Below are 17469 nucleotides of genomic sequence, written 5' to 3' on the forward strand. Positions count from 1 at the left end.
GCATAACAAGTTAACCAATGTACTCAAGAGGAACAAGCTTAAGAAAAAAGTGTATCAAATACCATATGTGCTGATTTTATAAGATTCAGTATCAATCCATAAATTATATTTCTAGGAAGTCAGTGAGAGTGTGGGTTTCACAAATACGAAATCGAGCAATACAGCTTTTCAGGCTTAGGCAAAAAGAAATGCAGCGATACATTTAGCATATTACAATTAAAAGAAAGTTAATATACTTTAGAGCCACTTCAAGATTTTCTTTATTCCCTTTCACCTTTATACTAATCAGAAAATATAGTTATCTTAAATGTTTGGAACTGTACTAGACAAAAAATACTGCTAGTGTATTTTTTTTCTTACCTTATGATCGTAAGGATTGTATGAATGAAACAGTTGGGATAGATCCTTTGTTCTTTGCTTTTTCTGCAGAACAATAATAATAATAAATAAATGTATTAGCAAAATTAAAGGGCAAAAGAAAGGAACTGCAGATTTTAAAATGCTTTATACAGGTATAGACATGTATGATCTGCAGACTTACTAATTGAATTGCAGGTGTGAAGTACAGTTTATACATGGTAAGGTTATTTAATATCACAAGAAAGAGCTAACATATTATTCATTAATAAATTTAAGGCCATTAACTTAATAAAAATAAGGCAAGTATTTATACATCTGTAACATCAATGGAATCTGTGAATATCTGAGAGTTCTTTACAAGAAATCATCTATAATGTTTTGGAACATACTTGAAAAATAGGCCCTCAACCTGCAGAGATTTACTTATAATTCTAGCATTTATTCATAGTTTAGTTTTACAGTAGATTAGGTTTAATGGCAGTTTAAAGTAGCCTCATTTATTATTTGTATTATTCTTTTGCCGTTAACATTGCTGTAACCTTGACTGTGGACAATTAATAGATGCCATGATATTTAATGCCCCAAGACAAAATCTTCTGTAACTGAAGATATGGTGCAGAGAGAGAAAGGGGAAGAAATAGTCACTGTTGGCTGAATCCAACGTCTACTGAAATCAATGAAGACTTTTCGCTAAGTTCAATGGAAGTTAATCAGACCCTCTGTAGGGAAAATTAAATACAATCTTTCAGCTGCATCTAACTTGACAAAATATTGCTGACTGCAGCTGCTTTCATATTCAATATAGACATGTGCCCCACAGAGGCTGAAAATCCAATTATGCAAAGTTCCTTGTTAACTAAAGGAGCAACCTTGCTGCTTAGGAAAAGATGGATCATTGCATGCTGTAAACTTAAGTAAACCAGAGGCATGTACATGCCATGTTCTTGAACTCTTAGGTTGTATTTTGGCCTGTAGGCTGCACTTAAGTCAGACAAGTTCACCATCTAATTAGATGCATCAATTAATATTTATAGCACTTTGGACTCTAAACAGGTGGTTGCATGACTGCAATGTTTATTTTAACCAGCCGGAAAGTAGTAGGCAATTTAAGTTATCTTTGATGATCCAAAAGGAAAAATTCCCATTTTGACACTACTTTTATTTTCAGTTAAAAGTGCAAATACAACGTCTTCATATTCCATGCTGTGATTCTGGTTTCCAGGCCAATCCAAACTTATGAAGGTACCTTCAGCTAGGATAGTTAGGGTCACTAAGTCATTCTTTTTCTGTGATTGTGTTTTAGTTACCAGCACTGAAGAATCAAGTGAATAATAAGCTCTCCCTCTCTAAACAAGCAGGGTAAATGATGGTTTTCAATATAAAAGAGGCATTTATATAGCTGAATCTTTTTAGTGTAAGTAATACCTAATAAGAAGAGTTGTTTCTGTGAGACTAGTGGGTTTCTCTATCAGTAAACTCTAAAATAATTTTTTGTTATTGTAGTTTCTTCTTCCTGCTGTACAGCAATACAGTATGTTTTCTCCAAAGAAAAGATCTTAGCATGATATCTTCAGCATTAGGTATACCAGTGTTATTTCCAAATGATTAAAAACATTGGCTATCTCAGGTATTTCAACTCCTCAGATCCACCAGTCTGGGTTACCAGGCATTCCAAATGCCTTCCCTGTCACTTATTCAGAGAAACAGCATGATAAATTGGAAAACTATAGCTAAATTACCATTTACTAAGTTCCTTAATAAAATCTTAATGTGTAAGTATGCAAAAAGGAAATAAACAAAAAAAGATGAGTCAAACTTGGAACTTCTATCAGATTTCATAGAAATATCTGGGAAAAGTGTAATTTTTATTTGCCCTTACTAGTGACAGCTCTTCCCTCCTCTCTTCTTACCCCTTCTTTTCTAATGCTCATGATGTGCTTTTTATTATATTATTGTAATTGCTTTAAGAAAACCAATAGAATTGTATGACAGAAAAGCCAGCTGCAGCCCTTAGACTCATGGCAAACTGCCATGTGTCCCTCAGTTAGGCAAAGCTTGGATACCCTGTCTTACACACTGTATGCAAGCTGTCTTGCACTCTTTCCATTGGAGGACATGCAAGTTAAGGTATGTCTCTCCAGCCATGTCCCTGGACCACCCTATCTCCCCCAACACATTCAAGCCAGTCCCTCCACTCCAGGAAGGGGAATATGTAACCATTTTGCATTTCTTGTTTTTCAGAGGTTTAAATGTGTGTCACTATAAATCTCTGCTTCCTGGTTTTCAAAGTTTAGTCATTCTTCACATTCTAGAAGGCCACTGGGCAACCTTAACTCTGCATTATCAAAGTTTCTGGGCATTTAATGTCCTTGTTTTTATAAAAAAAAAAAAAAAAATTCTCAGCAGCCCTATTTATCAGAACTCAGCTTTCCCACTCCACTACCTCTGACTCCTTGGCAATGATTATCCTGGCCACAGAATGCACTGGCTGCCTGTTAGTCCCTTTGCTGACTCTGCATCATCTCTTTGTCTCCAATCTTTTTGACTGTCCAGCACAGCCTGGTTCTCCCTTCCCAACTGTCCTTTCCATCAAGATGTAGGCATCAGTACAAGATCCACAGGTTGAGGAACTGGGGAGAATATGTAGGAACAGTGCAAGAACGAGCATTGAGTCACTGAGGGCAATTTCTGAAAGGAGGGGAACAGACATAGGGAACATAAAAGGACAAATGGTCCAGTAGTTAGGACCTGGAACTTGGGATACTTAGGTTCAATTCCCTGCTCCGCAACAGATTTCCTGTGTGGCCTTGGGCAAGTCACTTGTGCAAGACTGCCTTTCTGTGCCTCAGTTTCCCCATCTTTAAAAATAGGAGTAACTGTTACTTCCCTAACTCACAGGGGTGTTTTGAGGATAAATAAATGAAAGATTCCAAGGCACTGATTGATCCATCACTGATTGATGGATGTGAAGGCAGAGCTGAAGCCATCCCAATATCACCCACCGCAAAACTCTGACTCTCTCCTTTTCCATTTTGCTCTTTCCTGCAATGTTCCAACACTTCCCCCTACAACTCTGATAACATTCCACCCCCCAAACTGCTCAGACTCCCTGAGCTCTTCCAGTGCTCCAACTATCATACCTATTGTTCTGAGCCCCATTCCATACATGGGTCTCCACACATCCCTGCTGCTCCAGGCTCTCCACACATATATCCCTGCTGCTTAGAGCCTCCCTGTCCTGGCTTCATCCTCTTCCTTGCTACTCCATGCCCCTGGGAAGGTCAAGGAGAAGAGCTAAATTGGTGGGGCTGTGAGGCGTGCACATACCAGCTGGAGGCAAGAAGGGACAGGAGAGTGGAGATGCAAACTTCTTACCCCACATCTCAGTCTAGCATATGGGAAATGGGCTCTACGCATTCATCTGTAGTACAGAAGGTTCAGAGAGGTGTGAAGTAGCCGATGCATCTTGATGAAATGTTCTCAGCAGAACAAGAACATCCCAAGGAGAGGAATACAGCCTGAAACAATCACTCTGAGAGGTGTGAACTGCTCCATTCATGTCCGTGGGTTTTCTCACCCTCCCGCCCCAGTGCCAGTGCTTATGAGCCTGTACTAGGCACCTAGCATGCCTGTGCTCAACTCCTCCCCTATAGTCTCAGTAGCATGGCCCAGATGCGTACAATGACTTAGATACCTAGCTCCCATCTTAGGCACCTATATCGAAAATTTAGATACCACTGAGATCCTCAAAATCCCTGCTCAGAAGCCATTACAGGATAAGTCCAGCTTCACTCCTGTAGCTGTACAGAGCATACTCTGTCACTCTGTGGGGATGGCACGTGCATTTTGGTCAGCACTAGGAACTATGAGCGGCTTGAACACGCTCAGTGAGGCCAGAATCTACAGGGATTTTTAGCATGTGTAAACTATAATTTTTCAAAGTTTTATAATTTGGCCAAATTTGGGCAGATTTTCACAGGGACAGCAAAAAGCATAATCCTAACAAAAATGCCATTCCCCTGCTACAATTTTCTTGGCTCCAAAGTATGGGGGCATTAGAGCAATTCAAAGAAAAGGATAACAGAGTTTGTAATATGGGCAAAACAACATATTTTCCCCTAGCCTTGTTCTTGGAAAAAAGTGGAACTGTTTTAGCTAAAATTCACCATCCCCACCACAAACAAAAAAAACAAAACAAACAAACAAAAAAAAACAAACAAACAAACAAAAAAAAAAAATCAGCATGAGTGAGACGCCCAGCATGCACATTTTTGGCACAAACGGTTAAAATTTGGCAGAATTATAGGCCACCAAAAACAGGACCTTATAATGGGAAGTATTGGGCAACCCACAATTTCTCCACGGGGAAAAGGGGAGGGAGAGAGAGAGAACAAACCACATATGGCAGATGCTAGTCAAATTGCTCAATACACTTCTGGAAAGTGCTCAGATACTTTGGTGATGAAAGTGATGTAAGAACCAGAACATAAAATAATAGAATAGAATATGCACAAAATACTTAATGACCTCAACCATCTTTCATCAGAGCTCAAGGGGCCTTATACACTCAAGTAGAAAAATTTTTAGACTACCACAAATTCCTGATAGCATATATTTTTAAATGAAAGAATTAATTAAATAGCGCAGCTTTTAAATATTTCCCAGACATGCATTCAACTGACTACACATTCTCAGAGATACTCAATCGCTGTATGAATATGTTTCCTAATATATATATCTGATGTTAGGCAGAGCTAAAGCAGACTATATTATTCAAACTAAAATCCTGGCTGTTTTTAGCCTCCCCAAAAACCAAACAAATGAAAAACAAAACAGGCAGCTCTCAGAGACATTTCTGCAGCTTCAGAAAGTATCTATTCCATCTATTTCTAGTACAGAAATTAGTTATGAAACTTCATTTTTAATGAGGGCCTTTTTAAAGATCAAATTACAATTAAAACTTATTTAACTAATATTCCCCCCGCCTTCCCCAAGGCGTCATTCGTGCTCTAGATGAAACCATATTTTTGGTTTAATCTCACTAATGCATATTTATTGAGGTTACCCCAGCAGTGTAATAGCTGTGGTAGATGAATCAGCACAGTAGAGAATAATAATACATCTCCTTTGACTTGATATTATGAGGATTAAACAATATCATTGCCCAAACACTGCTAAACAGTATAGCCTACAGATCTCTTCAACATGTGAGTTTCAGGTAGAATTGCAGTTGTTTGAGATCAAGGAACACATTTACAACATTAACATGAAGAAATCTGTACTCTCCTTATACAACTTCTGTCACTGGATGATACCTCATTAAAACACCTAGACATCAATTATACTATATTAAACACTTCACTGCCTCATAAAAATCCATATTTTGAGCAGTCTTTTTCCTTCCATTAATTCTCAAAATCTACTTTCATCAAAGTAAAAATAGGTACTGCATACAAACCTAGTACTATCTTCTATCAGAAAGACAAAAACAGTGGTGGATTAGGATGACAGGTAAAGTTTCAGATATGAAAAACTACTGCAAAAAAGTGACCAATTTGAATGAATTTGAATTTTGAAAAAATTCAACTTCTTAACCTCACCTTCAAGACCCTAATAACTCCAACCCAGCCAACATCTCAGATCTTCAATCCCCTCTTGCTCTAATAATGGTGCCAGCACTGGAGTCCTTCGCATATTCTTGTCTTTCTGCCTTTATCTATTATGCTCCCTACACACAGAACTTTCTCCAGTGACCAGGTGGTACCTTTGCTGTCCCTGTACGAATCACTCAAAGACTCAGTTCTTCTTCAGGGCCCACACACAAAGTAAAAGGAAGCAATAAGAGTGATAAATGAGAAGGAAATAACCATATAAATGATTTTACTGTAATCCTCATTCCCCTCTTTATCCTCCCGCAATTTATCTGTTACTCTCACAAAATGGCCACACCTAGAATGAAACTGTAAAATTCTGAGACAGAAAATACATGTTTTAGTTGTTCGTAAAGCACCTAGCAACATGTACATAGTAACAACAATAGCAACATCTGCTTTCTTTCACACAGCACTGGAAAACCACATTTCCCATCCCATCACACTAGTTAGTACAGAGTGAATTAGATATTTGCAATTAAAACCCACTCTAACTTTGTGAGTCCAGGCAGCATGTAACTGATGAAAGGATTTAATACATTTTTAAAAGTCCAGCCTAAATATAATATGGCTTCTTGAGACAGATTCTTTTTTCCAAACACCAATTGGTACACAGAACTTCATATTCTGTAAGTTTCCCCACACCACTAATGTATCAGGCTCTCATTGATTACAGCTGAGCAAATTTTTTTTCTGTAAATAGTAACTTCACAAAAAATGCCTTTTTCAGGGCACTAAAACTATCTGTGAATTTGGGTTGAATTTAGGGAATAGTTTCAGCCAGGGTGGGTAAGGGAGAAAATAGGTGAAGGAAAAAATTAGGAAATGTCAAAATGGTTCATTTAGACATTTTACTATTGATTTGAATCGATATTTCATTTCAAAATGTTCTTTCAAATCAACATTCAAAAGGTTTCATTTGACCTGAACACATTTGTTTTGATTTTGTGTTTCAGTGAGGAAAATATTTTTAAAACTCAGTTATAGTTCAAAACAAAACAACAATTATTCTCTCAGCTCTACTCATGATCAGTATACTCTTATCTTAATAAGTAGCCTGTGTTGGGACATGATGCAGTATTGCTGCTCCACCTCCTATTTTACCCTGTGTGCTTAGTCTCTCAGAGAACCTTGTGCAGTTCCAAATTCCAGCCTAATAACTGAGAGACTGGAGTTTGGAGCAGCCTGAGATCTACTGCAATTAAATTGCTCACAGGTGTTGACAGTCTAAACAAAAATCACAATATAATAAATTGACAAAGTAACTTAGAAAGATGTTGGAACCACTCTAGCCAGGACATATTTTTAATCATTTGTATGCAGATCTGAATGGTCATTCCTTCAAATTCTGTACTTACATTACATCACAAATATGCACCAAATCACTGAAATAACCAAGTTACTACCGCCTGCAGATAATTTATTCTGAAGAACAGAACAAGAAATCTGATCAAAACCAACGAATCACCCTATTAGAAATGATGTTGGAGAACTGTTCTGCTGCAGTCAGATTACAGAAGTTTTTGATAAGCTTGTAACTGATTTTTACTATGATCCTACAGTGTATATAACATAGTAGAGTGTGTGTTAATTCGTTCATGAAGTAGAATTAATTAAAAATGGATCCTTTAAGAAATTTAGCACACTGTCAGATTTTTCTTTTGCCCTAATAATCTCAGTAACAGAATAACATGCTCTTCAAAACTCACTGAAGTCATGTGTGTGCTAAATTGTTTTTTTAATTTAAGATTAATGGTCTTTTTCTTATTATTCTTCATAACTGAACATTTCTACCTCAGCAGAGGTGAAGCAAACAATAGTCTCCTACAGAAAATTTCATGAAGTGCTCTGTTTCAAAATTGCTTCCATCTCCCATTATTCCCAATACAACTGAAGCCACAGCTGCCCTCAACTGGTGGTCATCTTGAAATGGGTCTCCCATGCATGCAAACACACTCTCACTCACACATACACACACTCGTGCATACACATAATTCAATGAAATTGAGTGTGTTTGCCTCCTCAAACCACAGACCATTTTCCCTGAGGGCCACTGTGGCTTCAGTCCAATTAAGAACAATGGAAGATGATGGTCATTTTAAAAGGGGACAATTCTACATGACAGGTAAAGTTTCAGATATGAAAAACAACACCAAAAAGTTCATTCATTCTAAATATCCTTCAAAAGCTACCGATTGCACCAGATCTATTTAACAGATAGGCCAGCAGGGAAAGAGGAACTAGGATGCATGTATGTGCATATTGGGAAATCTATAAGGGCTCTTGGGGTTGCGGGGACAGTGCAGTGCGAGTGAGTGCACACAGGAGAACCAGAGGGAGGTGCAAGAGGCAGGGAGAATTTGGAGCATGTATGCATAGGGAAATTTAGCGAGGGACAAGAGGCAGAGGGAATTTGAAGGCCAGGAAAGAGAGGGATACTGTGGTGGACATTCCAGCTGATCTAGCAAAATAAAGCAGCAGTAAACTTAGTTTAACTGGCCCATATCTGGCTGTTTTGTGCTGCTCCAAGTGGAGTGTACTGGTGAATCTGACCATGACAGTTAAAAATAAAAAAATTAAAAAGATTTAAGGTTGATTCAAATCAATAGAAATATAGTAGCACTCCCTTGAAATTTCTTGTTTAGTTTATTATGTATATAAACTTTTAATTTAAAACAAAACCCAGGACTTCCTCAGACAAAAAATATGTTAAAATGAAGTTAAAATTGAGAATACATCTCAGTAATTTACAGTAAACTACATTTAGGGATGGTGCAATTATCCCAAAACCAAGCATCACAAACACAGGAAATTCAATATAAAGGTTACACTTAAAAGAAAATCCAAAAGTGTTAAGGTGTGAAAATGGAGTTACAGCAGCCAAATACCCTTAGCTGTGCTCTGTAACAGCTTCTTCTAACCTCTCATTTAATTAAGACTCACCAAAATCCTGTGCATAGATTATATTTTGACATATGTATTTTAGGACTAATGGTCTTTCTACCCATTATTCTTCATAATTTTTAAGTTTCTCCCTCAACAGAAAAGTATTTGACTAATATGAGTTCTGTGTGTGTGTCAGGACTATCCCAGATTAATAGGTAAAAGATAAAACAACTGCTCTTCAGACTACAAATCTACCATACTGGCACATATACCTGTATGGAACTATAATGAATAGCAAACTAAATATTGTTGTGTTAATTAAGCATTTAGTTGGTATACAGAGTATCCAAGCCCAGGATCAATTTGGCTACAGTGCTCTGTTTTCCTCTCTTCATAGTGCACCCCCAAATTGATCTGTTCAGCTGTCTGACAGTGGGATTGGATGCTTTCCATCATCCTGAAAAGATGAAGGATTGGCATTACAGTAGTCACCATCAGGGCTCAAGCATAATTTTTTCTGGCCCAGTGCAAACTTGTATCACAGGCCCCTCCCACACACATACCACAATCCCTCATCGCATACATACAATCTCATGAGCCATGAAAAAATCTGAATTCTGAAATTACTGTTACATATTCTACATTTCTGAAAAATGCCCCACCTTTGCTATTTTTGTTTAACATAACACCCAGCCTGAGAGTCCTACAAGTTTCCTGACTATTTTGTAACTTTTTAGTCATTATAAAGGTATTATATCCTGTCAATGTCTTGATTTTTTTTATTCTAATGGACCAATGTGACTGCAAACATTTTATAATTAGGCCAATTAACTTTAAAGCTTTATTTTTCTAGCTTTTCATTAGAAAATCATGAATTAGCCCCCCAAAATCGATTTCACTTGCAAGTTCACATTTAATAGACAAGATAGCTAGGTGGTTTAACCATTCTTTTCAGGCCACAAGCCTGGATCTTTGAAAAGACAAGAATCAGCTTCCCTAGTTAGTATATTGCCTGACTGTCTGAGGGTATGTCTATACTGATGGCGGCAAAGTTGCTGCCATCAGATCAATCTTTCTGGATCGATTGAGCGGTCAGTATAGACCCGTTAAATCAATCAGGAAGCCGACACAGTAAAAATACCCCTCAAGTGGCGTAGTGCTGTGAAGACGCCGCGCAGAACAGAAGCACAGCAGTTGACGGGAGTTACGCAAGCTACTCTCTGCAGCTTGCATAACTCTCATCGACTGCTGCCGAATCGCCAGGTAAGTGTAGACCAGGCCTGATTTAAAAAATTGGAGGATAGATTGGTGTCCTTTAGCTTCTTTTAGTTCTCTTTCTCTTACCTCCTTAAGTTTATGGCTGCTGGATTTGTATTTATAGCCACCACCAGACATGGCAGTATGGGACGTATGCATGACTGTGAGTGAATTAGACACTTACTCACATATATTTTGGGCCTGCAAATCCTACCAGAAGCAGCAGCAGCAGTGGCTCCCACTGTCTTATGGTGCTTTGCTTTGCCCCTCCCACCAGCTGTCCCTCCCTCCTGCCTATGCACAAGGAACTTCCGGACTGGTAGTTCTTGATCTTGATATGACAGACAATGTCACAGAGAGGAGCACAAATCTCTCTGTCTCTCAGTTTCAAACTACAAACTGCACAAGCGCACACTCTCTATTCTAGAGAAGGGACTGGGCTGAGCCAGCAGGCCCAGCAGCTCACTGTTCAGAATGTTGCTTGAGACTGCTCTAACACTGCTTCTGATTGGCTCCAGCAAATCTCACAAGATCTGGACAATAGATACATAGATAGAGGGAAATACGTTTCTATAAATATCCTCAGGCATGATCTACAATTTAGCCTCAATTTTTAACTCGTGGTAATGGGGGTTGCAGCTTGGGCCGGGCCCGGCAGGTCCTCTGGTGTACCCTTTTCTCCCCCCATATGGGCGCCCTGTCATAGGACAAGGAGAAAGAGGGCTCAGTGGGGTATAATATGGCTCCAAATGAAGGAGGAAGACAAAAGCTAATACTTGCCTGGCTGGAATGAGTCATGGGGAAAAAAAACCAATGTGCCTAAGGGATTGCCTAGTCTTGCTGTTTTATCTCAAACGATCTGCTCTATTATTCTGTCCTCTCTTTACTCCCAATTTTTCCACAATTTCAAATTCCACGTGGATTTTTAGCATGTTGACTTGACATGAATGTTCAGCATCCAAATGAGTGGAAGATATGAGTTCCAAAGCATTCAATGACCCTATCAACTGTGATGGCTCTGAAGGGGGTGCACTTAAAGTACAATGGTGTCATTTGGAGCCCACATCAGGCCGTTAGTGTCATCTTTTTCTTCAAAAATGAGCCTTTGTGGTCGATCAGACAAGTAACTTGATTTGCAAATAGTATAATTTCTTGTTCTCTTCTATGAGATTTAAAAAAATAAATAAAACCAAATCCAAAAGCAACTACTGTACTTTAAAAGTGAACCGTTAAGCACAAATTAAATTAGAGTTAAATCCAGAGTTCTCCAATGTTTAAAAAAGTACAATGCATTGCAGGAGCTATAATATGATTTCTGGCATTGCTGATTTCACCGTTTGGGATGGACGTGTGTGTATAGAGGAGTGTGCGCACATGCACATACTCCAGTGCCGTAAATCTTACTGTAACCCATGCAATGCATTGTATATTTTAAAATATGTATTATTTATGAGGAAATAATCAGTTATAATACAAGGAAATATACCTTTTTACAGAAATAAATTATTCTTGGGATTTTTTTGCTTATAATTTATCAAAGTTTTAGCTTTTTAGAAATATACTCAAGTAGCACTCCAGTCTATTCATAATACTGTGTATCTAAAGGAATGACTATCAGTAGCAGTATAGATACAGACAGAACCAACACTCAGCCTGCAGCAAGGGTATTCAATTAGTAGAGCTTTACCAATCTGAGCAACATTATTAATGTTAGACCTGAGTGGAGCCCTATTTCACTGCCTGTTTTGAGTTGCAAACTGTTAAACTTGAACTATACTTTCATCATGGAAATTCTGGCAGTGCCAAAGCCTGAACAAACAGGTTTTACTGTTCTGCTGAATACATCTGATTTCAGAAATTATGTTAAAGACAATACTCCTAAATCTTCTATAGTTTGTATCTACAGTCTACGATGTGCTGCTGAGTCTTATCAATGAACCAGTTCTCATCAGACTAATGCCTCACATGCAACATGATAAGGCAAAGAATAAAAAAAACCCAATAGAGAAGATATTTAGTTGCTTCATTAATTTTAGCAATCTGAAAGAAGTGTCCTGCTTACTATGGCCATTTGTTATCTATAATTAAACTGAATAAAAGCAAGAGATGGGCCCAAATGAAACCTTTGTGTCTTTCTTATATAGGGGTGGGAGGTTCATAATCTCCATCGAGATCCAAGTTTCACACCTGGACTCAAATCTTTTTATTATGGTGTGCACTGAAACCCCTATATCTGAACACGCTGACAAACACAAGGCCATAAATACAGCCATTGGGGGATGAGAGGAACAAACAACCCTCAACTTTATATTGTCCTGGTGATGTCTCCCTTAAAGCCTCAATACAGCAATGAGCTGCACTTACTTCAAACAAAATGCATGCAGGCACTGTATTGCAGGATCTGTATTTATGTGTGTAACTCATAACAAGTTCAGGCCTACTCCCCCATTTTATTTAAATCATAGAATCATAGGATTAGGAGGGACCACAAGGGTCATCTAGTCTAACACCCTACCAAGATGCAGGATTTGTTGTGTCTAAACCATCCAAGACAGATTGCTATCCTGCTTCCTTTTGAAAACCTCCAGTGAAGGAGCTTCCACAACCTTCCTAGGCAGTCTGTTCCATTGTCCTATTTTTCTTACAGTTAGGAACTTTTTCCTGAGATTCAATCTAAATCTGCTATGCTGCAATTTGAACCCATTGCCACTTGTCCTGCCCCCCTGTGACAAGAAAGAACAACTTTTTTCCATCTTTCTATGGCAGCCTTTCAAATATTTGAAGACTGCTATCATGTCCCCCCTCAATCTCCTCTTTTCCAAACTAAACATATCCAGTTCCTTTAGCCTTTGCTCTTAGGGCTTACATTCCATCCCTTTGAACATCTTTGTTGCTCGCCTCTGGATCCTTTCCAGTTTCTCTACATTGGTGACCAAAATTGGACACAGTACCCCAGCTCAGGCCTAACCAGCGCCCATTAGAGCAGTACTGTCACTTCCTGTGACTTGCATGCTATGCCTTTGTTAATGCAACCTAAAATTGGATTTGCTTTTTTTGCAATAGCGTTGCGTTGCTGACTCATGTTGAGATTGTGATCCACCACAACTCCCACAATCTTCTCAGCAGTACTGCTGCCAAGCCAGTTATCCCACATTTTGTATTTGTGCATTTTGTTTTTCTACCCTAAGTGCAGCACCTTACATTTGTCTGTTCAATTTTGTTTTGTTGTTTTGTCGGCATTGGTAAGGCCGCATTTAGAGTATTGTGTCCAGTTTTGGGCCCCCCACTACAAAAAGGATGTAGACAAGTTGGAGAGAGTACAGCGGAGGGCAATAAAAATGATTAGGGGGCTGGAGCACAGGACTTATGAGGAGAGGCTAAGGAAACTGGGCTTGTTTAGTCTGCAAAAGAGAAGAATGAGGGGAGATTTGATAGCAGCCTTTAACTACCTGAAAGAGGGTTCCACAGAGGATGGGGCTAGGCTGTTCTCAGTGGTGGCAGATGACAGAACAAGGAGCAAAGGTCTCAAGTTGCAGTTGGGGAGGTCTAGGTTGGACATTAGGAAAAAAGTTTTTCACTAGTAGGGTGGTGAAGCACTGGAATGGGTTACCTAGGGAGGTGGTGGAATCTTCATCTTTAGAGGTTTTTAAGCTGAGGCTTGAGAAAGCCCTGGCTGGGATGATATAGCTGAGGTTAGTCCTGCTTTGGGCAGGGGGTTGGACTAAATGACCTCCTGAGGTCCCTTCCAACTCTAATATTCTATAGCCCAGATCTCAAATTTATAACGATGCCTGTGAATTTTAGCTCTATCTTCCAAAGTGTTGGAAATCACCCTCATCCCCAGCTTTGTGTCATTTGCAAATTTGATCAGTATGCTCTCTATTTCTATATCCAGATCACTAATAAAGATGTTAAACAACACCGGAGTCAGAACAGATCCCTGTGGAATCCCACTTGAGACTTCCCTCCTATCTGACATCATTCTATTAATAGTTACTCTTTGTTTGTACTGTCCAATTATGTATCCACTTAATGGTAGTTCCACCATTTCTCCAGTTTATCTATCAGACTGTCATGTGCGGAAGTCCAGGTATATTATATCCACTGCATTCCCCCATCCACCAAACTATCCACCAAACACCTATCAAAGAAGGAAATCAAGCTGGTTTGGCATGATTTGTCCTTAGTAAATCCATGCTGGGTGCTAGTGATTACCCCTTCATCCGCCAGGTATTTTCAAATTGAATGTTTTATACATTGCTTTAGTAGCTTCCCAGGTATCAAAGTCAGGCTGACTTTTCCCCCATTTTTAAAGAAGGGCACTACGTTAGCATTTCTCCAGTCTTCTGGGACGTTTGCTGTTATCCATGGATTTGTAAATATTATTGCCAGTGGCGCCAAGATTTCTTCATCTTATTCCTTCAGTACCCTTGAGAGAATAGCATCCAGCCCCACTGATTGGAATTCATTCAAATTAGTCAGAATATCTCTGACGTGTTCTTTACTTATCCCAATTTGGATTCTTTCCCCTTTATTGTCTGTAATAACTTCTCTAATCATCCAGTCACGTTATTTTTGTGAGAAGACTGAAGCAAAGTAGGCATTGAGCAGTTTTGCCTTCCTATCATCTTCCAGTACCAGCTCACCTTCTTCACTGAGCAGCAGACCACACCATCCTTGATCTTTCTTTTTTGAAGAGCCCCTTCTTGTTGTCTCTTAATCTTCCTTGCCAGCTGTAACTCGTTCTTTCCTTGGCTTTCCTGTTTTTGTCCATATACACTTGCGTTATTCCCATATATACTTCCTTGGTGACATGCCCCTCCTTCCATTTCCTGTATGTATTCTTTTTGGCTTTTAGATAGCTAAAAAGCTCCTTGTGCAGCCACACTGGCCTCTTGTGGCTCTTCTGATCTTTCCTCTGCATCAGAATAGCTTGATGTTGAGCTTCCAGTATTACATCTTTTAGGAACTGCCAGCCCTTGTTTTCCAGTTGTACATCTGTCTCAGGTATAACTTTAGTTTGAAAAACATCACTATAATCTTGAAAATTTAAATGAATGAAACGTAGGTAAGAGATATGGAATAGTAATGTAGGCCTCTTCTATAAACTCCTGCTCAGATACTTCTTCCTCTGATCCATTTCTGTAACATATATACCTATCAATGTAATGAGAGAGAGGAGAGTGGGGCAAATGTACAATAGACCTGTAGTGGTATGTAAAAAAGAATTGTCAAAGGATAATGTCAAGTTCCTGGTTTTGTTTCTTTTTAATTCTTATGGGAAATAATTGTTCTGCTAAAACCAATGGTTACATCAGCAATTAAGTCAATAATGTTATATGTAGTACAGATGAGTTTTTTTGGCATTACAAGGAAGTTTAAAAATTAACAAGAAACAAAGAAGCTGTGTATTTTCCCATAAGAACTGTTTTATTTTGATGTGTACTATTACTCAGTCTAAATCTGCAACTGTACATTTTCTTTGGGAAGCTAAAACCTTTAAACCACATTTTGTGTAAAAGTAATGTGAAGTCAGTAATTTTCAGTCTGGTCAGCGCTCTGAAGAATGCCGCGGTAGGAACAAAGTTGAATTAAAAGTAGTACAGCGCCAGCCTGGGTTTCCCAGGTGTATATCTACTCTGGCTTTGAACTCTGACTTGCTTTTTCAGCAGGACTATCATAACCCACAGTCTTTAGAAGTCAGAGACTCACATTCTGCCTGTTGCTCTGAACTACACCACTGCAGAATTTCAAAAGACGTGGCTCCAAGCCAGAGTCAAAATATTCTTGTCCCTTCCCTTGGGTCTGACTCTGCAAAGTCCAGCTGCGACTGTGGAATTTAACTCATTCCAGAGATTCAGCCATGAACTGAGCCCTCAGTAACTTTAAGAGCCAGACAATTCATGGCTTTCACATAGAAAAAAACTGGCTTTACACCAGCTTAACTGTCTCCACAACAACAAACACAAGTTTTTCACTTCAGCACCTGGTCAAATAAACCAAAGTGGTATGACCTGAAGCTGGTACTGGCTTTAAAATAACTACCTTTTGAAAGCTTGGGTAGAGTTCAATAATAACATTTTAACTGCAGACTCAGGTTACCCACAGGTAACTAACTTCTTTGACTATCACACAAGTCAGTATCTTAGGTTGCATGTTGAGCTGTAAGTACTCTGGAGTTGTTTTAATTGTAGATTTAAAAATTAACTATAAACACTGCGTTTGGGTTTGGGCACTGAGACAGAAGCCTTCTGCAACCCCAGTGCAGTTCTAAGTGGGAATAATAGGGTTACATGAGTGCATGCTTGTATATGGGATTTGAGCAAAAGAACTTTAATTAACAAGTAAAATTTACTTTATCCTTTCTAATATTTGGAGCTGGCAAGTTTTACCACTAGAGAGAATCATGGCGTACAGAGCTGTATGTTACAGTAATACTCCTGTATATATTATGCCAAATCCTGTTTGTTTTAGTCACAAAGGCTAAATCTAAAAAGGGGACTTAAACTCAGCACTGCAATGCTAACTATGGGCAACCTGCCACCCAGTGGGATTCACACTCCCAAGTCAGGTGTCCAGGATCCCTATACAATGTATGGGGAGAGCTAAGGGATCCACAAAAGCCAGCATGCAGAAGAGGAAGCCATGTAGGCTAGTCAATAGGAAATACTTAGGAAAGGAGTGGGTCCCAAGCCCCATCCTTCAAAGGGATACAGGCATCTAATCCAGGCCCTATCACCACTTGGGATTCACAGACATGAATCCTTTCCTGGATTTAGGTTCCTAGTCAGGCCAACCCTTTCTCACAAAAACAGAGCAGAAGGAGATGTGGGGGAGGACGGGAGATAAGCAGGGGGTGCCTAGTTTAAGAATCCCACCAACATTTAGGCTCCATGCAGCTCAGCAAAGTCAGGACTTAGATGGCTTTGAGCATGCTCACTGACACAAGTTTAGGTGTCTTGGGAATTTCAACACCTTCAGGGTTTGGTGATAGCTCAGCAGGATTTTTAAGCATCTAAATTTTGGATTTAGGTACCTAAATTGACAGCTAAATGCCTAAATCCATTTGTGGATTGTAGCAAGGAGCTTGGCCTTCCTCAGAGCCTGGGCCCGAGGTAGGGCTGCAGTGCCTCTGTTGGACGGATCAGGGAACTGCAGGCCTCAGGCCCCAGGAGAAGAGGGGTGGGGCCAAGACAGGAAGGGGAAGTACAAAAGGCCGGCCTAGCAGGTCAGTCAGGGGGAAGCTGCTGCCAGAGAAGGATGCTCCTTCCCTCAGGCTGTGGTCTGAGACTGAGCCAGGCCCTGTGGCTGGACA

At 39.4% G+C, this 17469-nt stretch overlaps 1 protein-coding gene across 1 annotated transcript in view; it reads right to left on the bottom strand.

The window, feature by feature from the left end:
* CDKAL1 (CDK5 regulatory subunit associated protein 1 like 1) overlaps window positions 1-17469 on the bottom strand; it is a 621365-nt gene that overhangs the window by 118032 nt on the left and 485864 nt on the right. Inside the window, exon 13 of the mRNA XM_067537586.1 lies at window positions 361-423. Within this exon, the coding sequence (XP_067393687.1) occupies window positions 361-423 (63 nt within the window). The remainder of the gene's footprint in view (window positions 1-360; window positions 424-17469) is intronic.

This window comes from Emydura macquarii, unplaced genomic scaffold (assembly GCF_026122565.2).
Source record: "Emydura macquarii macquarii isolate MOO-44397 ecotype Brisbane River unplaced genomic scaffold, CSIRO-AGI_Emac_v2 contig_431, whole genome shotgun sequence".
Classification (NCBI taxonomy): domain Eukaryota; kingdom Metazoa; phylum Chordata; order Testudines; family Chelidae; genus Emydura; species Emydura macquarii.